Below are 21428 nucleotides of genomic sequence, written 5' to 3' on the forward strand. Positions count from 1 at the left end.
TATAAACACTGGACACCTTTTCTGATCACGTTTATTTTTTGTGTAGCTGAATAACCATTGTGTTAGCATATCTTACACCTATTCAGCCTGTTCTCTATTCTTTTATTGTTACAACTTGCCTTCCAAGAGGATGTAATGTTTGTTTTGGTCAAGTAGTTTATAAAATAAATTACCCGCAAAAATTGCGACTGTATGTTTTTTTTTTGTACCTAGTTATGCATTTTTGGCCTTTTACAACTTATACTCCGGAGCGACTTATCGTCCGGAAAATTCGGTAATTGGTTCCAGGCCTCATTGCGATAAATGAATCTAGCAATTTAGGATTCAATGTTGATAAATTGAATATTTTTTTAGTTAGAGCATAGAAAATCTATTTATGACTGTATAATATAATGACTGTAATAATAGATTACCCGCAAAAATTGCGACTTATACTCCAGTGCGACTTGTGTATGTTTTTTCTACCTAATTATGCATTTTTGGCTTTGTATGACTTATACTCCGGAGCGACTTATCGTCCAGAAAATTACGTAATTGGTTCCAGACCTAATTGTGATAAATGAATCTACGCAATTTAAGATTCAATGTTAATAAGTGGAATATTTTCATAGTTAGAGCATTTATGACATTGCATTTATGTCATAAATGACAATGCATTTATGTATAATATAATGACTGTAATAATAAATTACCCGCAAAAATATGACTTATGTATGTTTTTTTCTACCTAATTATGCATTTTTGGCCTTGTCGACTTATACTCCGGAGCGACTTATAGGCCAGAAAATACGGTAATAGACCAGAATCTACCCCAAAACAACGTTTTGTTATTAATTAGTTAATTAATTAATTTCTGGAAAAAGGCAAGGGAGCGATAATCCTCGTCCTACCATGAGGACCGCCTGGAAATAGATGTTTAACTCACATACAGTAGAATCCCGCTTATTTATAAATAAAAATGTGGTGTGATGGCGCTATCTGCAGGGAGTAAAGATGAATCCTGCACTGTGCTGTCTCACAAGTCAATTCAGGCATGTTTTTATTTTTATTTGTGTTTTTTTTTTTTTTTTTTTTTTTGCTATTTGCAGGGGTCTTGGATGTAACCCCCACAGATAGCGGGGATCTAGTCTATTACTAGTAAAACTAATCTAGACCTCATCCTTCTTATTGAATTAATGTTATGTTTATTATATTCTGACAAGCTGTTTTGCTGTATTGGATGGAGTTTTTGACCTTGCAACGTGATTTGTTTGGTCTAGAATAGCTTAGCAGAAGCGTTCATGACTGGGCAAGGTGGAAAAACTCCATCTTGTCGGAATATAATAAACTGAACATACAATCTCTTCCTACAAGTTGGAGTCAATATCCTGTCCTAAGACCAGAAAACACACAAAGCGGTGACATCATACCACGCGTGTGCTTAATGAATTTATGCAACTATGATATATTCGCAGGTGTTGGCCTGCGGTATCAGTTGGCAGGTCTGTTTCGCCGGGTTCCCTTGGGGCCTGATTTGACCTGGGGCATCTGTTGCCCCCTGCCCATTTCCTGCCCTTGAGCACCTTTTTAACTGTGGTACTGACCTGTTGATAACACACACTTATAATAACATTGGAGACTATTGTGAAATATGCACTGAAAATGTTTGCAATCAAGGAGGAAGTGATGTATAAGGAGGATGAGGGGGAGTGAGAGAGGAATTAGCACAGCTGGACCCCAGTCGGAAGACCTTTATCTCCGCTGTTTATTAAAATTCAGGATGCAGCACTCAAATACCCGACTGATTATCATGGGTACTATCAGATTAGGTGAGCAAGGAGCAAAGTCAAACAGATGGCACTAACTTTAGGGACAAAAAAGGGGTTATCTGATAATCAGCTGAGGGAAATCTATTACAGTGCCTTTTACACAGGACAAAGGACATTTAGCAACTAAGCTGTTTTCTGTAGTGTTTTAATTGTGTCTGAAATTACAGGGCGGTGGACTTCCCACAACGTGTGCCCTGTGTGGTCGAAAAAAAAATATATATATATATATATATATATATCTTTAGCTAGGTCCTCCGAGCCCGTTGCACCTACACGGTTTCGCCAGTCAGCAAAAAGAATAGCTGCCCCCCAGGATTGCTATTCAGCAGTGGTCAGAACAGGTGGGGAGTTTTGAAGGAAACAAGATTAGCTGTTTCTACCCCACAAAATGATTTATGCCCAGACTTTTATCAGTAGGCTCCCCCCTGCAAAGATAATTTCCCCTGACTTCACCTCACAGCAGGAACTATTTTAAGCATTGGCTCATTAATGCAGAGTGATTGGATTCATTGTTCTGCAAGGCTGACGGATGTTCTCTGAAGTTTTCACCGTCTTAACTCCCACCTCAAACCCCCTCTTCAATCTTTGGGTTGAATTTCTTCCCAAGACTGCATCCCATTGTCTTGTGAAAGTTCGATAAATCAGCTGCAGTGGAGCTTTTGTTACGTCTAATTGAAGCCACATTGGCTTCGCTCTATCAAAGCATTCATAATGACAGTCGTTTGAATTTAAGTACACCTTTCATTGCTTACATCTCAACAGCCACTGAAGACACAGTCGCAACTTATGGGCTGTATTATAAGAATGTACAGTACTCTGATTTCAAAGCTCACGGAATGGGAGAGCGGCCTTCTGCCAATCTTTTTTCCTGATTCTTTATATCACAGAGAAGTACTCACACAATTTTAAAGTATTAAAAAAAGGGAAGGAAGATGGATAAGAGCCCAGGAGGAAAGTACACAAAGTACACAGTTGCTGCATCCAAGTGAAAATGAAGCTTTTCTATCAATGAGTGTTCAGGTTGTGTGTCAGAATAATGCATCTCTGTTTTATTATTATTTTTTCAGCTGGGATAGGCTCCAGCACCCCCCACGACCCTCGTGAGGAAAAAGCGGTAGAAAATGAATGAATGAATGAATGTTTTGTGTCTCTTCTAGTACATATGTAACTGTTGCGCAACTCTGATTGTGCTTTGTGAGTGTGTCTGTCGAGAAGGCCTTCTACGGGTGTAACAATAATGTCTAAAGACCATAAAAAACATACAATAACAAATATTTTTATGTTTAAATTTTTCCACAAAACAAATATTTGCTTTCAATATAAAAATAACATACAATAATAACAGTAACCAACATGTTTATATGACTTTGTTCATCAGCTAATTATTTTTACCTCGATCTTAATGCCTCATTATTTTAGCTGTTTGAAGATTAACTATATCAGGAAGATTAACTATATCAGCAAGTTTAACTTGCAAGTTTAACTACTATTATCCTTATACAATAATTAATGTTCATGTTAAAGGTTACATACAGTGAAGAAAATAAGTATTTGAACACCCTGCTATTTTGCTATTTCTCCCACTTAGAAATCATGGAGGGGTCTGAAATTTTCATCGTAGGTGCATGTCCACTGTGAGAGAGATAAACTAAAAAGAAAAATCCAGAAATCACAATGCATGATTTTTTAACAATTTATTTGTGTGATACAGCTGCAAATAAGTATTTGAACACCTGTGTATCATCTAGAATTCTGACCCTGAAAGACCTGTTAGTCTGCCCATTAGAAGTCCACCTGCACTCCATGTATCATCCTGAATCAGATGTACCTGTTTGAGGTCGTTAGCTGCATAAAGACACCTGTCCACCCCATACAATCAGTAAGACTTTAACTTGTAACATGGCGAAGACCAAAGAGCTGTCCAAAGACACCAGAGACAAAATTGTACACCTCCACAAGGCTGGAAAGGGCTACGGAGCAATTACCAAGCAGCTTGGTGAAAAAAGGTCCACTGTTGGAGCTATCATTAGAAAATGGAAGAAGCTAAACATGACGGTCAATCTCAATCGGAGTGGAGCCCCATGCAAGATATCACCTCGTGGGGTCTCAATGATTCTAAGAAAGGTGAGGAATCAGCCCAGAACTACACGACAGGACTTGGTCAATGACCTGAAAAGAGCTGGGACCACCGTTTCCAAGGTTACTGTAGGTAATACACTAAGACGTCATGATGTGAAATCATGCATGGCACGAAAGGTTCCCCTGCTTAAACCAGCACATGTCAAGGCCCGTCTTAAGTTTGCATATGACCATTTGGATGATACAGAGGAGTCATGGGAGAAAGTTTTATGGTCAGATGAGACCAAAATAGAACTTTTTGGTCATAATTCCAATAAGCGTGTTTGGAGGAAGAAGAATGAAGAGTACAATCCGAAGAACACCATCCCTACTGTGAAGCATGGGGGTGGTAGCATCATGCTTTGGGGGTGTTTTTCTGCACATGGGACAGGACGAGTGCACTGCATTAAAGAGAGGATGACTGGGGCCGTGTATTGTGAGATTTTGGGGAACAACCTCCTTCCCTCTGTCAGAGCATTGAAGATGGGTCGTGGCTGGGTCTTCCAACACGACAACGACCCGAAGCACACAGCCAGGAAAACCAAGGAGTGGCTCCGTAAGAAGCATATCAAGGTTCTAGCATGGCCCAGCCAGTCTCCAGACCTGAACCCAATCGAAAATCTTTGGAGGGAGCTCAAACTCCGTGTTTCTCAGCGACAGCCCAGAAACCTGACTGATCTAGAGAAGATCTGTGTGGAGGAGTGGGCCAAGATCCCTCCTGCAGTGTGTGCAAACCTGGTGAAAAACTACAGGAAACGTTTGACCTCTGTAATAGCAAACAAAGGCTACTGTACCAAATATTAACATTCATTTTCTCAGGTGTTCAAATACTTATTTGCAGCTGTATCACACAAATAAATTGTTAAAAAATCATGCATTGTGATTTCTGGATTTTTCTTTTTAGTCTATCTCTCTCACAGTGGACATGCACCTACGATGAAAATTTCAGACCCCTCCATGATTTCTAAGTGGGAGAAATAGCAAAATAGCAGGGTGTTCAAATACTTATTTTCTTCACTGTAACTGTTAATAGTTATCCTCCCTATCCGTGTGGAAGTGGTAAGTTTTTGGCTACCGTTTAGGTCGCTAGCTCTCTAGTTTCCGAGTTAGCATGTGTCTCAAGACCCTGCAGTTGCGCAATATGTTGTAAATAAAAAGACTATAAATGTGACTATAGTCGTGTTTTGTCATGTCTACAGGGCTCTAATAATGCTTTGTTAATTTTAATCTGAAAAAATAATTTGTCTACCCACCAACTATATGTGGTTTCTTAAGTTTTTATTATTTGCCATTTTATTATTATTATTATATTTATTTATTACTGATTCATTGATTTTCTTTATTCTTGATTTGTTTATTTATTTTTCATTTTATTTCGTGCAGAAAAATAAAAATTAAGATATTTGAGAACAGTGGAATGTTTTATCAGAGCTTTTATTGTAGAAAATCGGAACCAAAGCACTGAAAAAGTTTGTATATTTTTCTGTTTTCTGTTTTTAATAAATGCGTTTTTTTTTTTGGTTTTTTTGGAAAACCTGATGCGGCCCAGCCTTGCCCAGACCCGAGCTCCAGTGGCCCCCAGGTAAATTGAGTTTGAGACCCCTGGGTTAAACTCTATATTTTATCAGTATCACTGCCCTGGGGTTTGACACAGTATCATTTCGGCCTTTTCCCGTATCATTCATGGGCGGTTTTTAGGGTATAGGGCCAATTAATGCTGTAGTTTGTGATTATTTGTATTATCGGACACACAAATGATTAACCATGACCTTACTGCAATGAAGTTGAAAAAGTAAACGAATGGCAGCAGTTGTTACTACATCAAAAAGTGAAACACAAATTTGCTTGGTGGAAAATGAACTCATCAACTTGAAACAACCTCAACATATCCTATTGTTTTCAAAAGCATGACACAAAGTGTGAGCTGAAATCAATGGTGTTATATGTGTTTTATGTAGTCTATATTGCAGATAGTATTTTAACCAGGGAGGGTGGTCTGTGGCAGCAGGGTTGTGTGCAGATTGCCCTGTTGGAAATAGGCTCCACGGGAAGGAGAGCATTGCCTCTCTACCTGCTGTGTGTTCCGCTGCAGCAAGTCTGCTGTGTTTTTCTATAGGCGGTTGCTCTTATTATATGCTATTTTCACTGCAGTGGCTCCACTCCTCTTCATATACCAGAAGTAGTTTAGTTTAAGGAGTTGAAAGACTTTTGAACTGATGAACTCTTATGCTCACATGGCACACACATTGCAAGTGTTGTTAAAATGTCATTCATGTTTATAATGATTGCGTAGCTGACATTTTCACTGTCTTTAATGAGGTATATATACGTATGGTAATGGTAATGGTTTTATTTAATTTGAACATGCATCAGATTACAATTGAATGCATCACATAATCAGTTCCCAGTTCCACATGTCCAAAAGGAGTAGGAAAAAGCAAAGCTTATTAAATCCTACCCCTCCATCTGGTACTTTTACAATCAGTAACTGTTACATTTGTTCACTTCCTGCTTTCCATAATACAGTTTTGTTTTGTTTTTTTGTTTGTTTTGTTTTTTTTCTTAATAATGTACCTCGTACCGAAGTACAAGGTGATATGACCATACAATGACATAATGTGTACCATAGTAAGTGTCAATATAGTGACATATATAGCACATCATGACTAGTTCAAGACTCTTCATCCTTGTATTTAGCAAACATCAACTGCTTGTATTGTTTCTTGAATTGGCTCATTGTTGTGCATTGTTTGATTTCCTTACTCAATCCATTCCATAGTTTGATTCCACATACTGAAAAGCTATGGCTTTTTAACGTAGTCCTAGCATATAAGTGTTTCACATTTACTTCTTCCCTGAGGTCATATTTCTCCTATTGGATGACGTTTTTAGGCAATTGGTAGTTTTTAGCCTTATGCTATTTTAGCTGTTTGTAGATGAACTATATCAGCAAGTTTAAGTATTTGTGATTTTAGAAATAAGGAGTGAGTATGTTCTCTGTAGGCGGCATTATGAATTATCCTTACTGACCTTTTTTGCAGTACATTTAGCCAGTGAAGATTGCTTTTATAATTATTACCCCATATTTCCACACAATAAGTAAGATATGGTAGAACCCGAGAAAAATAAAGAGTGTGGAGTGATTTCTGATTGAGAACAAATTTTGCTTTGTTCAATACTGAAATATTTCTGGCCACCTTATCTTGTATATTTGTAATATGAGGCTTCCGGCTCTTATTTCACTATATGGACACTTACTATGGTACCCATTATGTCATTGTATGGTCATATCATCTTGTCCTTCGGTACGAGGTGCATTATTAAAAAAAAAAAAACAACCTTAAACTGTATTATGGAAAGCAGGAAGTGAACAAATGTAACAGTTACTAATTGTAAAAGTACCAGATGGAGGGGTAGGATTTAATAAGCTTTGCTTCTTCCTACTCCTTTTGGACATGTGGAACTGGGAACTGATTATGTGATGCATTCAATTGTAATCTGATGCATGTTCAAATGAAATAAAACCATTACCATTACCAAATAATTAATACTGTGTTAAAATCATATTTCTGCATGGGAAAAAGCATCTTTGTGAATGTAGTATTCCTGACATGTCTATTAGCCCACTGAGTTACAGTTCAATACCAAATGATAAATGGAAGTTTTGGCTGTGATCAACCAGCAGGCAGTCAGCTGTCAGTCGCCAAAATACTTGGCTTCTTCTCATTAATTACTTGAAGGGAAAGCAAGGTGGAAGACAAATGAGTATCGATTGTGGCGGGGGCCAGTATAAGGCCCTTTTTACTGGCCTTCCCCTCATGTCATTTCTTCTCCACATCCCCATTAAGTGGGAACAAGAGAGATCAGTGGCCAACTGGGACCTTATTAAAGACGAGGAAGACCTGAGGGTGACCGGTAGGCTGGCGAGTCGACTCTGTCTGACAAGAGCTGTCGCATAGAAGATGTTTGCAAGTCAAAGACCTTCCAAAGTCAAAGTTTGCACGCTCTTTGCCAAAATGCCCCCCCTTATTTCTGATTGTGTTACTTGAGTGACGCTTTTATTTACCGGTAAACAGCCTGTACACAGCAGATACATGTGATAAATGCTCCCGGTGGTAAAGCAGAATAAGGAGCTTTATTCAATTGTCGTCCTAAAGACAGCCACCAAAGCAGGAAGGATATGCGGGTGCGCCGAGGGACCACAAAAAAATCGTCCCAGTTTATATTCGCTTGAAAGCTTTGTAGCGTCATGGGGGTCATTGCCGGATATAGCATCAGGGTCAGCAGGGCCTTCTCTGCTGGCCTAACATTATCTGAAGCATTGCCCTAAATTTGTAGTATATGTGTGGCATGGAATTTTATTCTTCATTTCCTGTACTGCTTCCTTGTACATGTACTGTATATTTGATTGTTTTTGTCCAATCAGATTTCAGCTTCAGGAGTAGTGGTGTGCCACTTGAACACTATTACTAGCAATGAGAATTCTTTGACACAGTGATTTTTTTGATGATGGGTTAAACCACCCATCAGACTTCAGATTCAGCTGTCAGGGCCTGCTAGAAGGCGTACAGTAAAGTATATGAACAGATAAGTGAGTTTATATTTCATATATAAGTCAAGTTTGATTTGTTGGAGGCAATGTTTTATTCCAAAAACAAGCTAGGTTAATTAGCGACTCCAAATTGTCCATAGGTATGAATGTGAGTGTGAATGGTTGTTTGTCTATATGTGCCCTGTGATTGGCTGGCCACCAATCCAGGGTGTACCTCTCGCCCAGAGGTCAATTCCACCCTCGGCCATCTCTGTGTGGAGTTTGCATGTTCATGTTCGGGTTTTGTCCGGGTACTCCGGTTTCCTCCCACATTCCAAAAACATGCTAGGTTAATTAGCGACTCCAAATTGTCCATAGGTATGAATGTGAGTGTGAATGGTTTGTCTATATGTGCCCTGTGATTGGCTGGCCACCAGTCCAGGGTGTACCTCTCGCCCGAAGACAGAATGAATGAATGGATTTGTTGCTTTAGAAAGAAAGGTATTCATCCCCAATTCTGTAATGCCATACGTCATTGTCATACGGCATTTTTGTAAATTATTGATGGTTTGTATCAATAATTTAAAAGGTGGATGGGGTCACTTAAAGTCCCTGCTGAAGGCCTGTAAGAAAGTATGAAATGCCTTTCAAATCAAGCCAGTATGAGTTGCCATCATGCAGAAATGAAGTTGGCAAGAATTCAAATAGTCTCTATATATTTTGGTCTTTTTGTAGTCTTTTAAACACTTTTTCTCACAAGAGTGCCAGCCTCAGTAAAGGGTGTTAAGAATATACATGGGGAGTTATGTGAAGTGGACTGACATTCAAAAGAAGTAAGATTCCAGCAGCAGATGGCGTCGACACAGTGGAGATACAGTGCCGCCTCATTAGCATTTCGGTATTCATACGCTCGCTCTGCAATATTGCGTGCCTTCCCGTTTATCTTTGGGGAAACTACATGCTCTCAGATGATTTCCGGTCTGCCTCTTCTGCCTTAAACACAAATCTATACTGTTTAAAATGCATTTGTACAAATGGAGGCGGGATAAACCCTAATAAACTGCCACTGGCAACTTTTGTAAATAATTGATCCCATTGATTTACATTCCTGATGCTCTTTTATAACTTTATTCTGACCTGAACGCATCAACGACAGTACAATTCCACGACCACGAGGTGCATTCATGGACACTCTGAACATCACAACAACATCTTCATGATTATTAAGTGTGGTCTAAATAAACAGAAAGACAAATAAAAACAATATTTAAAGTGTGATTCAAATGTTCTGCTGCTATTAAAGAAACTAGAGAAAAACTCTAGTACTAATATTTGTATACGTGTGGTATCTTTTAGCTTGATTTAAATTTCCAGTTAATTCTGAGGTGTTAATACATACAAATATATGATAATCCTATCCTGTATTTTATCGTTCTTTCAGTACAAAAATACAGTAAAAATGGGCATTTTTCATTCATTTTCTAACGCTTTTTTTGGGGGGGGGAGGTGCTGGAGCCTATCCCAGCTATCTTCGGGCAAGAGGTACACCCTGGACTGGTGGCCAGCCAATCACAGGGCACATATAGACAAACAACCATTCACACTCACATTCATACCTATGGATAATTTGGAGTCCCCAATTAACCTATTTCAGACATGATTAATCATGATTATTTAAACTGAAAACTGGGCATATTTCAGATGTGATTAATCATGATTATTTAAACTGAAAACTGATTATTCATTCATTCATTTTGTACCGCTTTTTCCTCACGAGGGTCGTGGGGGGTGCTGGAGCCTATCCCAGCTATCTTCGACCAAGAGGCGGAGTACACCCTGGACTGGTGGCCAGCCAATCACAGGGCACATATAGACAAACAAGCATTCACACTCACATTCATACCTATGGACAATTTGGAGTCGCCAATTAACCTAGCATGTTTTTGGAATGTGGGAGGAAACCGCAGTACCCGGAGAAAACCCACGCATGCACAGGAAAAACATGCAAACTCCACACACAGATGGCTGAGGGTGGAATTGAACCCTGGTCTCCTAGCTGTGCGGTCTGCGCACTAACCACTCGTCCGCCATGCCGCCCTGGGCATATTTCAGACGTGATTAATCATGATTATTTAAACTGAAAACTGGGCATATTTCAGATGTGATTAATCATGATTATTTAAACTGAAAACTGATTAATCTGATTAAAATGTGTAATCAAACATTGGATCCTACTATATTTAGTATGTACAGAGTAACATAAAAAGTAAGACAGCCATTCATGCACTGTGTGTTCAGTAACACATTCACGCTCATTTCATCAAAGTATAAAACTTTATTTTATACTCAGTTCGCGAATACATTATATCCAGTTGTCCGCCCATCGTCATGGCAGACTTTCTGCCCCATGGCGTAGTGCACTCCGTTCCATTTGGCAGTCCAATTAAATAAAAATCTTCTACCCATGCAGTGATGTCGGTGCATGTGTGGGTGTATGTGTGTATTCATAGTTTTTATTCTCCCTAAAGCTCCCTAAACAACATAACATTAGAGTGTGTGCAGTGGTTCGGGGGGTTTGACCACTGGTTCTCTTGGCAAGGTCACATAACTATTAAAGCCAGTCAATAGTTTTGATTAGGAAGTGTCAGTGGGTGCAGTTCTCAAAGTTCATAAATGCCGTTCAGACATCGTGCCAATACTCAGCTTCTGAGTAGTCCTCTGAAAATGGAAGTTATTGACGTCCACAATGCAGGGGAAGAAGGACACAAGACGATAGCAAAAGTTGTTAGCTTGCAGTTTTGCCATTGCAGAATGTAATGAAGATGTGACAGTCGGGGAATGTGTGGAGTTTATGATGAGATCTGGAAGGGGGCAAAAAGCTCAGAGAGTGAAGTGCTTGCATCCGATGCTAAAAAAAAAAAATGCTTGCACAAGCTTGACCGACATGGAAAAATCAAGTGAAAAGAAACTCCTGTTTTACCTGTTAGCTGTGAGGCTTCTAATGTCTTATATTAAATAAAAAGACAGTTTGAAATTTTTTAAACAAATGCACTCGCTCGATGGTATTTTAAAATGTATAACAATGTATTATAATCTACTTTTATAGTAATTTCTACTATGTTGCCCTACAATGTGTGTATGCCTCTGCCTACGCCCACTGAGACAAAGAGACTGTATGACTGACAAAAAGGGCTCACTCCGTTCATACCGTGGTTCTATAGAAGCAACACGCCAAGGTGTTGAAACCATTACACGAGCGAACTTGCTTCCTGCCTGTTTGGAAGCGAGGAAAACAGATGGCGATGTATTGAGGCCAGCAAAATTATCAAGTTCATTTTCATTTATTGTAGGATTGAATTCATTTATTTGTTATCGTCCCAGGCCGAGTGACTACGAGAATGTTCCTGAACGTCCCTGTTTTAATTTTCGCAAGATCACTCATACTAAAGAAGGCTGTCTTCTATAAAAGCAGATTTAGGTTAGCAGTACAATGTCACCATTAAAAACACTGCAAGATTATCGACAAAGACTAGCAACCCTCCAGTTGAGAAACTGTTATATAGGGGGTTATGGTAATGGTAATGGTAATGGTAATGGTAATGGTAATGGTAATGGTAATGGTAATGGTAATGGTAAGGGTAAGGGTAATGGTAATGGTTTTATTTCATTTGAACATGCATCAGATTACAATTGAGTGCATCACATAATCAGTTCCCAGTTCCACATGTCCAAAAGGAGTAGGAAGAAGCAAAGCTTATTAAATCCTACCCCTCCATCTGGTACTTTTACAATCAGTAACTGTTACATTTGTTCACTTCCTGCTTTCCATAATACAGTTTAAGGTTTTTTGTACCTCGTACCGAAGTTTTTCAGCTTTTTAGCTGTTTGAAGATGAACTATATCAGCAAGTTTAAGTATTTGTGATTTTAGAAATAAGGAGTTAGTATGTTCTCAGTAGGCGGCATTATGAATTATCCTTACTGACCTTTTTTGCAGTACATTTAGTGAGTGAAGATTGCTTTTATAGTTATTACCCCATATTTCCACACAGTAAGTAAGATATGGTAGAACCAGAGAGAAATAAAGAGTGTGGAGTGATTTTGCTTTGTTCAATACTGAAATATTTCTGGTCACCTTATGGTGTATATTTGTAATATGAGGTTTTCCAGCTCATATTTACATCTATTGTGATCCCCAGAAATGTATTTTCATTCACCCTTTCAATGTCCACATTATATATGGTTATATTGTTATATATTGTCAAAACTTTCCAATCAAGGGCCACATTTTGTAAGCTATACATATTTCAAGAAAAAACTGTATTAAGTGTACGTTTTTGCTCTTGTTTTGCATTTTTCCAGCATATTTTAACATTCTTCTTAAATAATCTTTGTAAGAATCTTTTTTGTAATATTATAACTTTATTCTCATTAGTAAATTGTGACTTTTTTCTCTTAATACTTTGACTTTATTCTCGTGATATCATAATTTTCCTAATACATATAACTTTTTTGCGTTGATATTTCAACTTTATGCTACTAAAATAAGGTTATTTTTCTCAAAATATTACAACGTTATTCTCGTAAAAAAAGAAAATAAAATTTATAATTTCTAATATATTTATTATAAAAAATATTTATAATTTTAATATAATTTTAATATTTTCCCTTAATTTTCATAGAATTACTGCTTATTTTTCTCATTTAAATGATAATTTCAGAATTTCACACGTGCAAAAAGAAAATAAAACAGCTGCATATTGCAAATGTCTCTCCGGCTGCATGTTGGACGCCCCTGTTTGATGCCATATAAAGATGTACAGTATGTCTGCAACTACACCTGTGCCTAGAATCTTATTTGACCATCTCTGTGGTGTCACGGTGGCACTTTATTACAGCGAACAGATGGCCCAGAGTGCAAAGTGATGACCTCCAGTATTAACGAAGGGTAATGATTAATGTCCCTGGAGCACAAACACGGTTTTGAAGTTTGTTAGACAGACATTGTCAATATGGCTACCGTAAACAATAATACCTATATTGTGGTGTGCGTGTCTCCTCACTTGTTCTATCTATGAACAGTGAATCAGCAAAGCGTTCGGACATCGTTTAAGCTCTCGCACCGCATCAATACCGACTCTATTGATTTTTTTTTAAACCTTTAATGGAAGCCTGTGGGGCAGGAAAGCTAATTAAAATCATATGCAGGTCAAGCTCATTTAAAGACTCCCCATTAGTTTACGTTGAGCTTAACCACGCTTGACTGCAAAATCTATCCATTGGGCATTGTAATTGACTGGTGTTTCTAATGGCTTTCCAATGCTCCTGCCTCTCGGAGAGAGAGTGATGTCCTCTGGCAGGTTACATGCTGCAGCTCTAATAATACACAATCATTAGAGACAGCTGCCGTGTGTCCCGTGTCGTCAAAGTGAATCTTTCAGATGTCTGCATTTGGAAATAAACACATAGTGTAGCATCATCAGCTGCTTATTGAGGCAAAAGCTTCAACACTTGGTGGGATCATCTGCTTTGAAAGGCTAATTTGGTTTCCATTGCTGGAGTCTATCCCAGCTGGAGGGTCGTCAGCTAATCACAGGGCACATATAGACAAGCAATCACTCATGTTCATACCTATGGACAGTCACCAATTAACCTAACATGCATGTTTTGGGAATGTGGTAGGATACCGGAGTACCCCGAGAAAACTCCACACAGAGATATGTAGGTACCCGGAGAATTGAACCCAGGGCTTCCTGATTTCCTGACTGTGTAACCTATGTCGTCAGCCCACATCACAAACTAGTTCATTGGAATTCTACCCACTGGTGACTCTGGAATACAACGCCCGGGTCCAACTGTACCCGTTATGGATAATGCATTTTTGCCGAGTATGAGCATGAAACCAGTACAGCTGTCATTATCAGTAAGGTAAATAATTGTGAGTCCTTGTCTGTATCGTATTTGTATCTTTTGTCATGCATTTACTGTGTAGTCCCCACCAGAGGTTTACCGCCGGAGCGCACCTCAACCCGGTATATGAGTGTGCACCACTGTGAAAGCCAGCCTTTGCTATGAAAGCATTTTGAAACTGTTTCATTCTGATAATATGCCAACTGACATTCACCAAAATCAATCAGCAATACTTCAAAGCTTGACAGAGGTATTTTATAAGAAATATTGTTCATTGAATATCTCTCTGAACTTTTGATACAGTTATTATTGGTGTATTAGGTGTTGAGCATAGCCTGTGCTTCTAAGCACATGCTCTTTCATTTACAGCAACTTTGGTTTGTAGAGTTTTTCTTATTGCATAAGCACAGCCACAGGGATGTGTGGTATTACTATATTTTGGCAGCCACAGAGTTCGTAGTAAAGTGAACTTCACCAATAATTCAGTGGTCAACTTATTGGCACCAATTAAGAGAGCTTCGTTTCAGATGGAGCGCATTTAGCGGCATCTAAACAATCAATGAGGCCTAAGTTAGTTCAGTTTTAGTAGATTTGGCTGAGAAGTATGTCTGGTTGCAAGTGTGCATTTAGCACTTGCAGGCTAATTTGAATCTGTGAGTCTGGAGGAAAATTGAGTTTGTGTTTATTGCTCTCTGTCAGGGCAAAATACCTCAGCCCTGGATGCCAAACACCGCCGCCTTAAATCCCCGAAGTGCATCTTTGACTATGTTATCCACCAGACAGATTCAGATAAAACCTTCCTTTGATGAATTACTTCAAATGCAATATGAGGATTTGTGTTTACTCTAGTTTGCTGACTATCCGAGACAAACCCCATCAGACTCAGATCATTCATTTACTACTGCCTATCCTCACAAGGGTCGCGGGGGTGCTGGAACCTATCCCAGCTGACTTTTGGAGAGATCCGGGGTACACCCTGCACTGGTGGCCAGCCAATCACAGAGCACATATAGACAAACAACCATTCACACTCACATTCATACCTATGGACAATTTGGAGTCGCTAATTAACCTAGCATGTTTTTGGAATGTGGGAGGAAACCGGAGTACCTGGAGAAAACCCATGCAAAACTCCACACAGAAATGGCCGAGGGTGGAATTGAACTCGGGTCTCCTAGCTGTGAGTCTCAGATGATTCATTCATTCATTCATTTTCTACCGCTTTTCCTCACGAGGGTCGCGGGGGTGCTGGAGCCTATCCCAGCTGTCTTTGGGCGAGAGGCGGGGTACACCCTGGACTGGTGGCCAGCCAATCACAGGGCACATATAGACAAACAACCATTCACACTCACATTCATACCTATGGACAATTTGGAGTGGCCAATTAACCTAGCATGTTTTTGGAATGGGGGAGGAAACCGGAGTACCCGGAGAAAACCCATGCAAAACTCCACACAGAAATGGCAGAGCGTGGAATTGAACTCGGGTCTCCTAGCTGTGAGTCTCAGATCAATCCTTTCCAATTCCTGTATGAGAAATGCTGTGTATGTTTGTGTCTATATTTAATGTGTTTTGCTCTGTGTTACCTCTTCCTGTTTGTTACATCTGCAATTCTCCACCAACCAAAGAGTAGTCTGAAGGACAGACAAACAAACTCATTTTAAAAATGCTGCAATTCCGTTACCGTCTGTGAACCATGAAGTGGCCTGCTAATATACGGCCGGGGCAAACATAAATACAGTGCAGCATAGTCAGGCGCACTTCTCCTCTTGCCTGAGTGTCATTCTTGTATGTACTTTTTTTTTTGACTGGCAGCTTCAGAGAGCCCTTGAACAAGCCATTAAGATGTGCATTTGAAGGCATGCATGAAGGCATTAGGAAATAAAGCGGTCTGATAAGAACAGAATCAAGTCTGGTGATGGAGAAAAAGACTGTACAAAGTGGATGAAAGGAACAAAGGTGGTCATTTTGAGCAGTGAGTCTCTGGGTACCTGGTTAACAAGCTCAAGACCCTGCAGCTCTCGTCTGGTCTCACCCTGTTTTCAAAAGCCCCAGGCCTCAAGCTCTTAATCTGAACCTCAAACATCCAGCAACGATGCCTCATTTTACCTTGAACTATGAGCTTCCGTGTCATTATAACCAGCAATTCTACGGAATCCTGGAAGGAATTTTAGTGCCCATCTAAAAATAAAATAATCTCACTGTGTCTCCTGTCATCTTTCACTCGGAATACCCTTGAGAAAGGTCGGACTACCTTTTATGTGCATATAATGAGTCAGCTCTGTAACATGACGGTGTAATATATAATAATGAATCTCGGGGCAGCTACAGCTGCTGACCTCTCTTGGGAGCTGAGCACAATTATTTATCCAGCAAAAATTCATTGAGCAAAGCAAATACAATTTACTGCAAGAAAAGAAGATGTCGCTTCCTGCGCTTGTTTTCAATTACGGCTAAATGATCCAGCTGGAATCTAAAGGAATGCTGTGTGGAGGGTTTTCCCAGTAGATTGGACGAACCGGAGCTTATTATGATGTGCGGTTATTGAGTGTGTGCATGGATGTGCCGTACTGATTGCTGGCAAAGTGGACAGGTGTTAATCAACCATTTATAAATCATGTCAGTGCCCCTACACAGTCAGCCACTTTCTTTCAAGCCATACTTAATGCACCGTATTTTGCATCTTATTTTTGTCACGTTGGTCTTTTTGTGATTGATGGTTTCATCTTGGAGATTGCACAAAAACCTGATAGGAATATCACGGTTATGGCCTTCTGTAGTTGTGTCCTGTATCAGGCTGTCAAATTATAAAAAATTGTAATCAGATTAATCACAGATTAATTAACTCATTAATCAAGATTAATCACCATTAACTATGTCTGAAATATGGCATTTTTTACTGAATTTGATGAATAGAAAAGATAAATGATGATATATACACTACCGCTTAAAAGTTTGGGATCACTTGGAAATGTTTTTGGCCAGTCTGAGATAGAAAGTCTGAAGTCCTGAAGTCGTGCTTCACTGTTGATACTGACACTGGTGTTTGACGGCTACTATTTAGTACAGCTGCCAGGTAACGACCCGTGAGGCGTTTTTGTCTTAAACTACACACTCTCAGATATTTGTCTTTTTGCACAGTTGTGCAGAATCGTTTTTCTGTCCTTGTTAGACCCAGTTTGCGCTGCTCTCTGAAGGGAGTAGTTAACAGCATGAGATTTTTTGGATGGGGCATTGTCTCCAGCCATACCAGGAGATTGATGCAGAGGACTGACAATTGTTGATAGTAGGCTTCTATGCAAAAATGTAGATCCTTCTTTGAAAATCATCTGATTCATTTTCATTGTTTGTGAAATGGATAAAAATATTTGTGAAATGGAAAAAGTCGTTTGTGAAATGCATGAAAATGTTTTTCTTTGGAAAATTATTTGTACTGTATGTATTAAGACCTCCAAATGAACTATCAAGCTAAAAGCATGTGCAGTAGTTTCTCTGCCCTCCATGGCATGAGTTTGACACCCCTGCTCTAGGATGCCCCCCTGCCATCCAGAGCTCGGTGAAGTCATTGCGGTCAGCCGCTTATCGAAGCCGTGCGCTTCAGTGTAGCGACACTTGAATCTCAAAAAACAGCTTAAGAGTTCGAGAGTGAGTGATTAGAATATCCAATTCATGTTTTTCTTTATCTTCCTGCTTATTTACCCTCCCATACACACATTATTAAGCCGTTATTGTGATGTTTGGAGTGTCCCTGAATGCATCTCTCGTTCCTGTACTGAGAATGTGAAAGAAAGGAAGAAGGAAGTAGAGACATGGGATGGAGATACATAGAATCGTACTGTTCAGGTTAGAATGAAGTTATAAAACAGCGTCAGACTGTGAGGATGCTCCACTGTGGACCCAAGGCGTACTTGCTCTCGTGCGCGTGCACGCATTACGCTAAAAATATTTAACGTAATTAATTAAATACATTATTTATTTTTGACAGGCCTAGTCCTTTAGAATTATTTGTAGTGGAAGTCATCTTTGGTGTTCTGTCTACAAAATATGCACACACTTTCTGCTACATAGATAATATTGACTAAGTACAGCAGCTTTGGAAAACCAATAACAGTCGTCGTATTACAAGAAAATCCAATGGTGTCCACTTATCACTCTTTTGTTATCACTGACATGAATGTTCTGAGAGTTAAAGGCTTTATTTACCATCTGGACTTCACATTGTTATCTTTTTACATGTTTTTTTATATGATATATGATATGAATGGGGGCCGGCACGGCGGTCGAGTGGTTAGCGGTTCAATTCCACCCTCGGCCATGTCTGTGTGGAGTTTGCATGTTCTCCCTGTGCATGCGTGGGTTTTCTCCGGGTACTGCGGTTTCCTCCCACATTCCAAAAACATGCTAGGGTAATTGGCCACTCCAAATTGCCCATAGGTATGAATGTGAGTGTGAATGGTTGTCTGTCTATATGTGCCCTGTGATTGGCTGGGCACATATAGGGTGTACCCCGCCTCTCGCCCGAAGACAGTTGGGATAGGCTCTAGCACCCCCTGCGACCCTCGTGAAAATGAATGAATGATATGAATGAACAATGTAAAAAAAAAAGCAGTTTTTGAGTGTACTTCAATTTAAATATTTTGAATTTTGAAATTCTTTGGTCAACAGAGCTTGTTATATTGTCAACAGCAGCTTGTAATTCTTACACCACATCAAAATATCCATACATTGGCTTCCTATTAAGTCAAAGTAAGCCTATATATAAAAAGCATGGTAGTATAAACCTGGACTCTATCTTTACTATTATTATTTTTTACATTGTGAGCCACTGTCACACACACAGTTATTTAGATGATTTCCACAACATCACCCCCTGGTTAAATACCGCATATATTCACGCTGTTACACTAACACTAAAGGGAAATAGTTTTTACTCTCTTGGGAGAGATGTAAGTGACAGCAAGTGACAATGACTGAGCTGATGCAACCCACGTAGAAAGAACTACATGAGACCAAATTAGGCGGGTACCAAGACTCCAATTTCCTGCAGTAACCTGTGTCTATGTATGCAGTTTTTTATTGTCACCAAATGAATGTGCCTTCATTTTTCAAATGCATTGTTCTGATTTTTAAACAGGTCCATCGCTGGTGGGACCTCTGAAGAAAGACTGGGCGTCTCCCAACAGCATTGCTCTTTCCTGGCAGCAGCCAAAAGAAACAACACTGCCCATCATCGACTATGAGATCAAATACTATGAGAAGGTACTGTTCCATGGTCCATGTCCAGTAAAAACACATGCACAAATGAAATGCCCCGTATAATGTACAATAGTGTACTGTGCTATATATATCACTATATTAACAGTTACTATGGTACCCATTATGTCATTGTATGGTCATATCACCTTGTACTTCGGTACGAGGTGCATTATTAAAAAAAAACAAAAAAAACTGTATAATGGAAAGCAGGAAGTGAACAAATGTAACAGTTACTGATTGTAAAAGTACCAGATGGAGGGGTAGGATTTAATAAGCTTTGCTTCTTCCTACTCCTTTTGGACATGTGGAACTGGGAACTGATTATGGGATGCACTCAATTGTAATCTGATGCATGTTCAAATGAAATAAAACCATTACCATTACCATTACCATTACCGTATCCAAGATCAGGTATTTTAAAGGCTGGTTATTATATAAGATACAGTACATTTGGTCCATTTGTCTACTACCAAAGACAAATGTACAAGTTTTTTTTTAGGTTTTTTTGTGTGAGAGGCAACAAAAGGTGGTTCAGTTCCAAATGTGAAAATTGTAAATTCATAGTAATGGTAATGGTTTTATTTCATTTGAACATGATTACAATTGAATGCATCACATAATCAGTTCACAGTTCCACATGTCCAAAAGGAGTAGGAAGAAGCAAAGCTTATTAAATCCTACCCCTCCATCTGGTACTTTTACAGTTAGTATCTGTTTCATTTGTTCACACCTTGCCTTCCTGATATTATTTTTTTAATGTATTTTTTTTTCTTTAACACATACTGAAGTATAAGGTGATGTAACCATATAATGACATGATGGTTACCCTAATAACCAGAGTGTTATATTTGTAGAAAATTGTGTGTGTTGTTTATGTTAGGGCGTTTTGGCTAAATATATATGCCTAAATTTGTGTCAAAGTGAAAGTTACATATGCTTGAAATATATCCTTTCACAAAAAGCTGTTTTTCTGCCTTTTCTGGTTGAGAACTGATTTGTTGCTGAAACTTACCTAATGGTAATGGTTTCATTTCATTTGAACATGCATACAAGTTACAGTGGAATACATCACATAATACAATTCACGGTGCCACATGTCCGAAAGGAATAGGAAGAAGCAAAGCTTATTTAATCTTACACCCTTTGTAGCATAAGAACTTTGAGACTCTTCTTCTTTGTATTTTGAAAACATCAACTTGAAAGTATAAGTCGCATTTTTTGCTGGTAATTTTTTTACAAACTGCTTGATCAAAACAGACATTACGTCCTCTTGGAAGGCAAGTTGTAACAATAAAAGAATAGAGAACAGGCTGAATAGGTGTAAGATATGCTAATACAATGGTTATTCAGCTACACAAAAAATAAACATGAACAGAAAAGGTGTCCAGTGTTTATGTAACATAAACAGTTTTTTCATTTATAAGTTGCTCTGGAGTATAAGTCGCAGGAACAGCCAACCTATGAAATAAAAAGTGTGACTTATAGTCTGGAAAATATGGTACTAAACATCAATAAAAAACAGCTTTTGAAAAATTGTTGCTTTGTTATTATCGCTTTCAACCCTAAACATTAATGGGTAGAGAATATTTGGTCTAAAACCTTAATCAACGTCTCTCCAATCTAGGAACACGAGCAGTTGAGTTACTCTTCAACCAGCACCAAGGATCCCAGTGTGATCATCACGGGTTTAAAACCGGCCACCTGGTACGTCTTCAGCGTTCGCACCCGCACGCCAGCTGGATACAGCTCCTACGCCACCAGATATGAATACAGAACCACAGGAGATTGTAAGTGATTATACTGTTT

At 39.0% G+C, this 21428-nt stretch overlaps 1 protein-coding gene across 5 annotated transcripts in view; it reads left to right on the forward strand.

The window, feature by feature from the left end:
• The window catches only part of LOC131135553 (ephrin type-A receptor 6-like), a 203413-nt gene that overhangs the window by 146755 nt on the left and 35230 nt on the right, over positions 1-21428 (forward strand). For all 5 annotated transcript variants that reach the window (XM_058081592.1, XM_058081593.1, XM_058081589.1 and 2 more), the window contains 2 exons: positions 19501-19625; positions 21247-21409. In XM_058081592.1, the coding sequence (XP_057937575.1) occupies positions 19501-19625; positions 21247-21409 (288 nt within the window). The remainder of the gene's footprint in view (positions 1-19500; positions 19626-21246; positions 21410-21428) is intronic.

Source organism: Doryrhamphus excisus, chromosome 9 (genome assembly GCF_030265055.1).
Source record: "Doryrhamphus excisus isolate RoL2022-K1 chromosome 9, RoL_Dexc_1.0, whole genome shotgun sequence".
Taxonomy (NCBI): Eukaryota; Metazoa; Chordata; class Actinopteri; order Syngnathiformes; family Syngnathidae; genus Doryrhamphus; species Doryrhamphus excisus.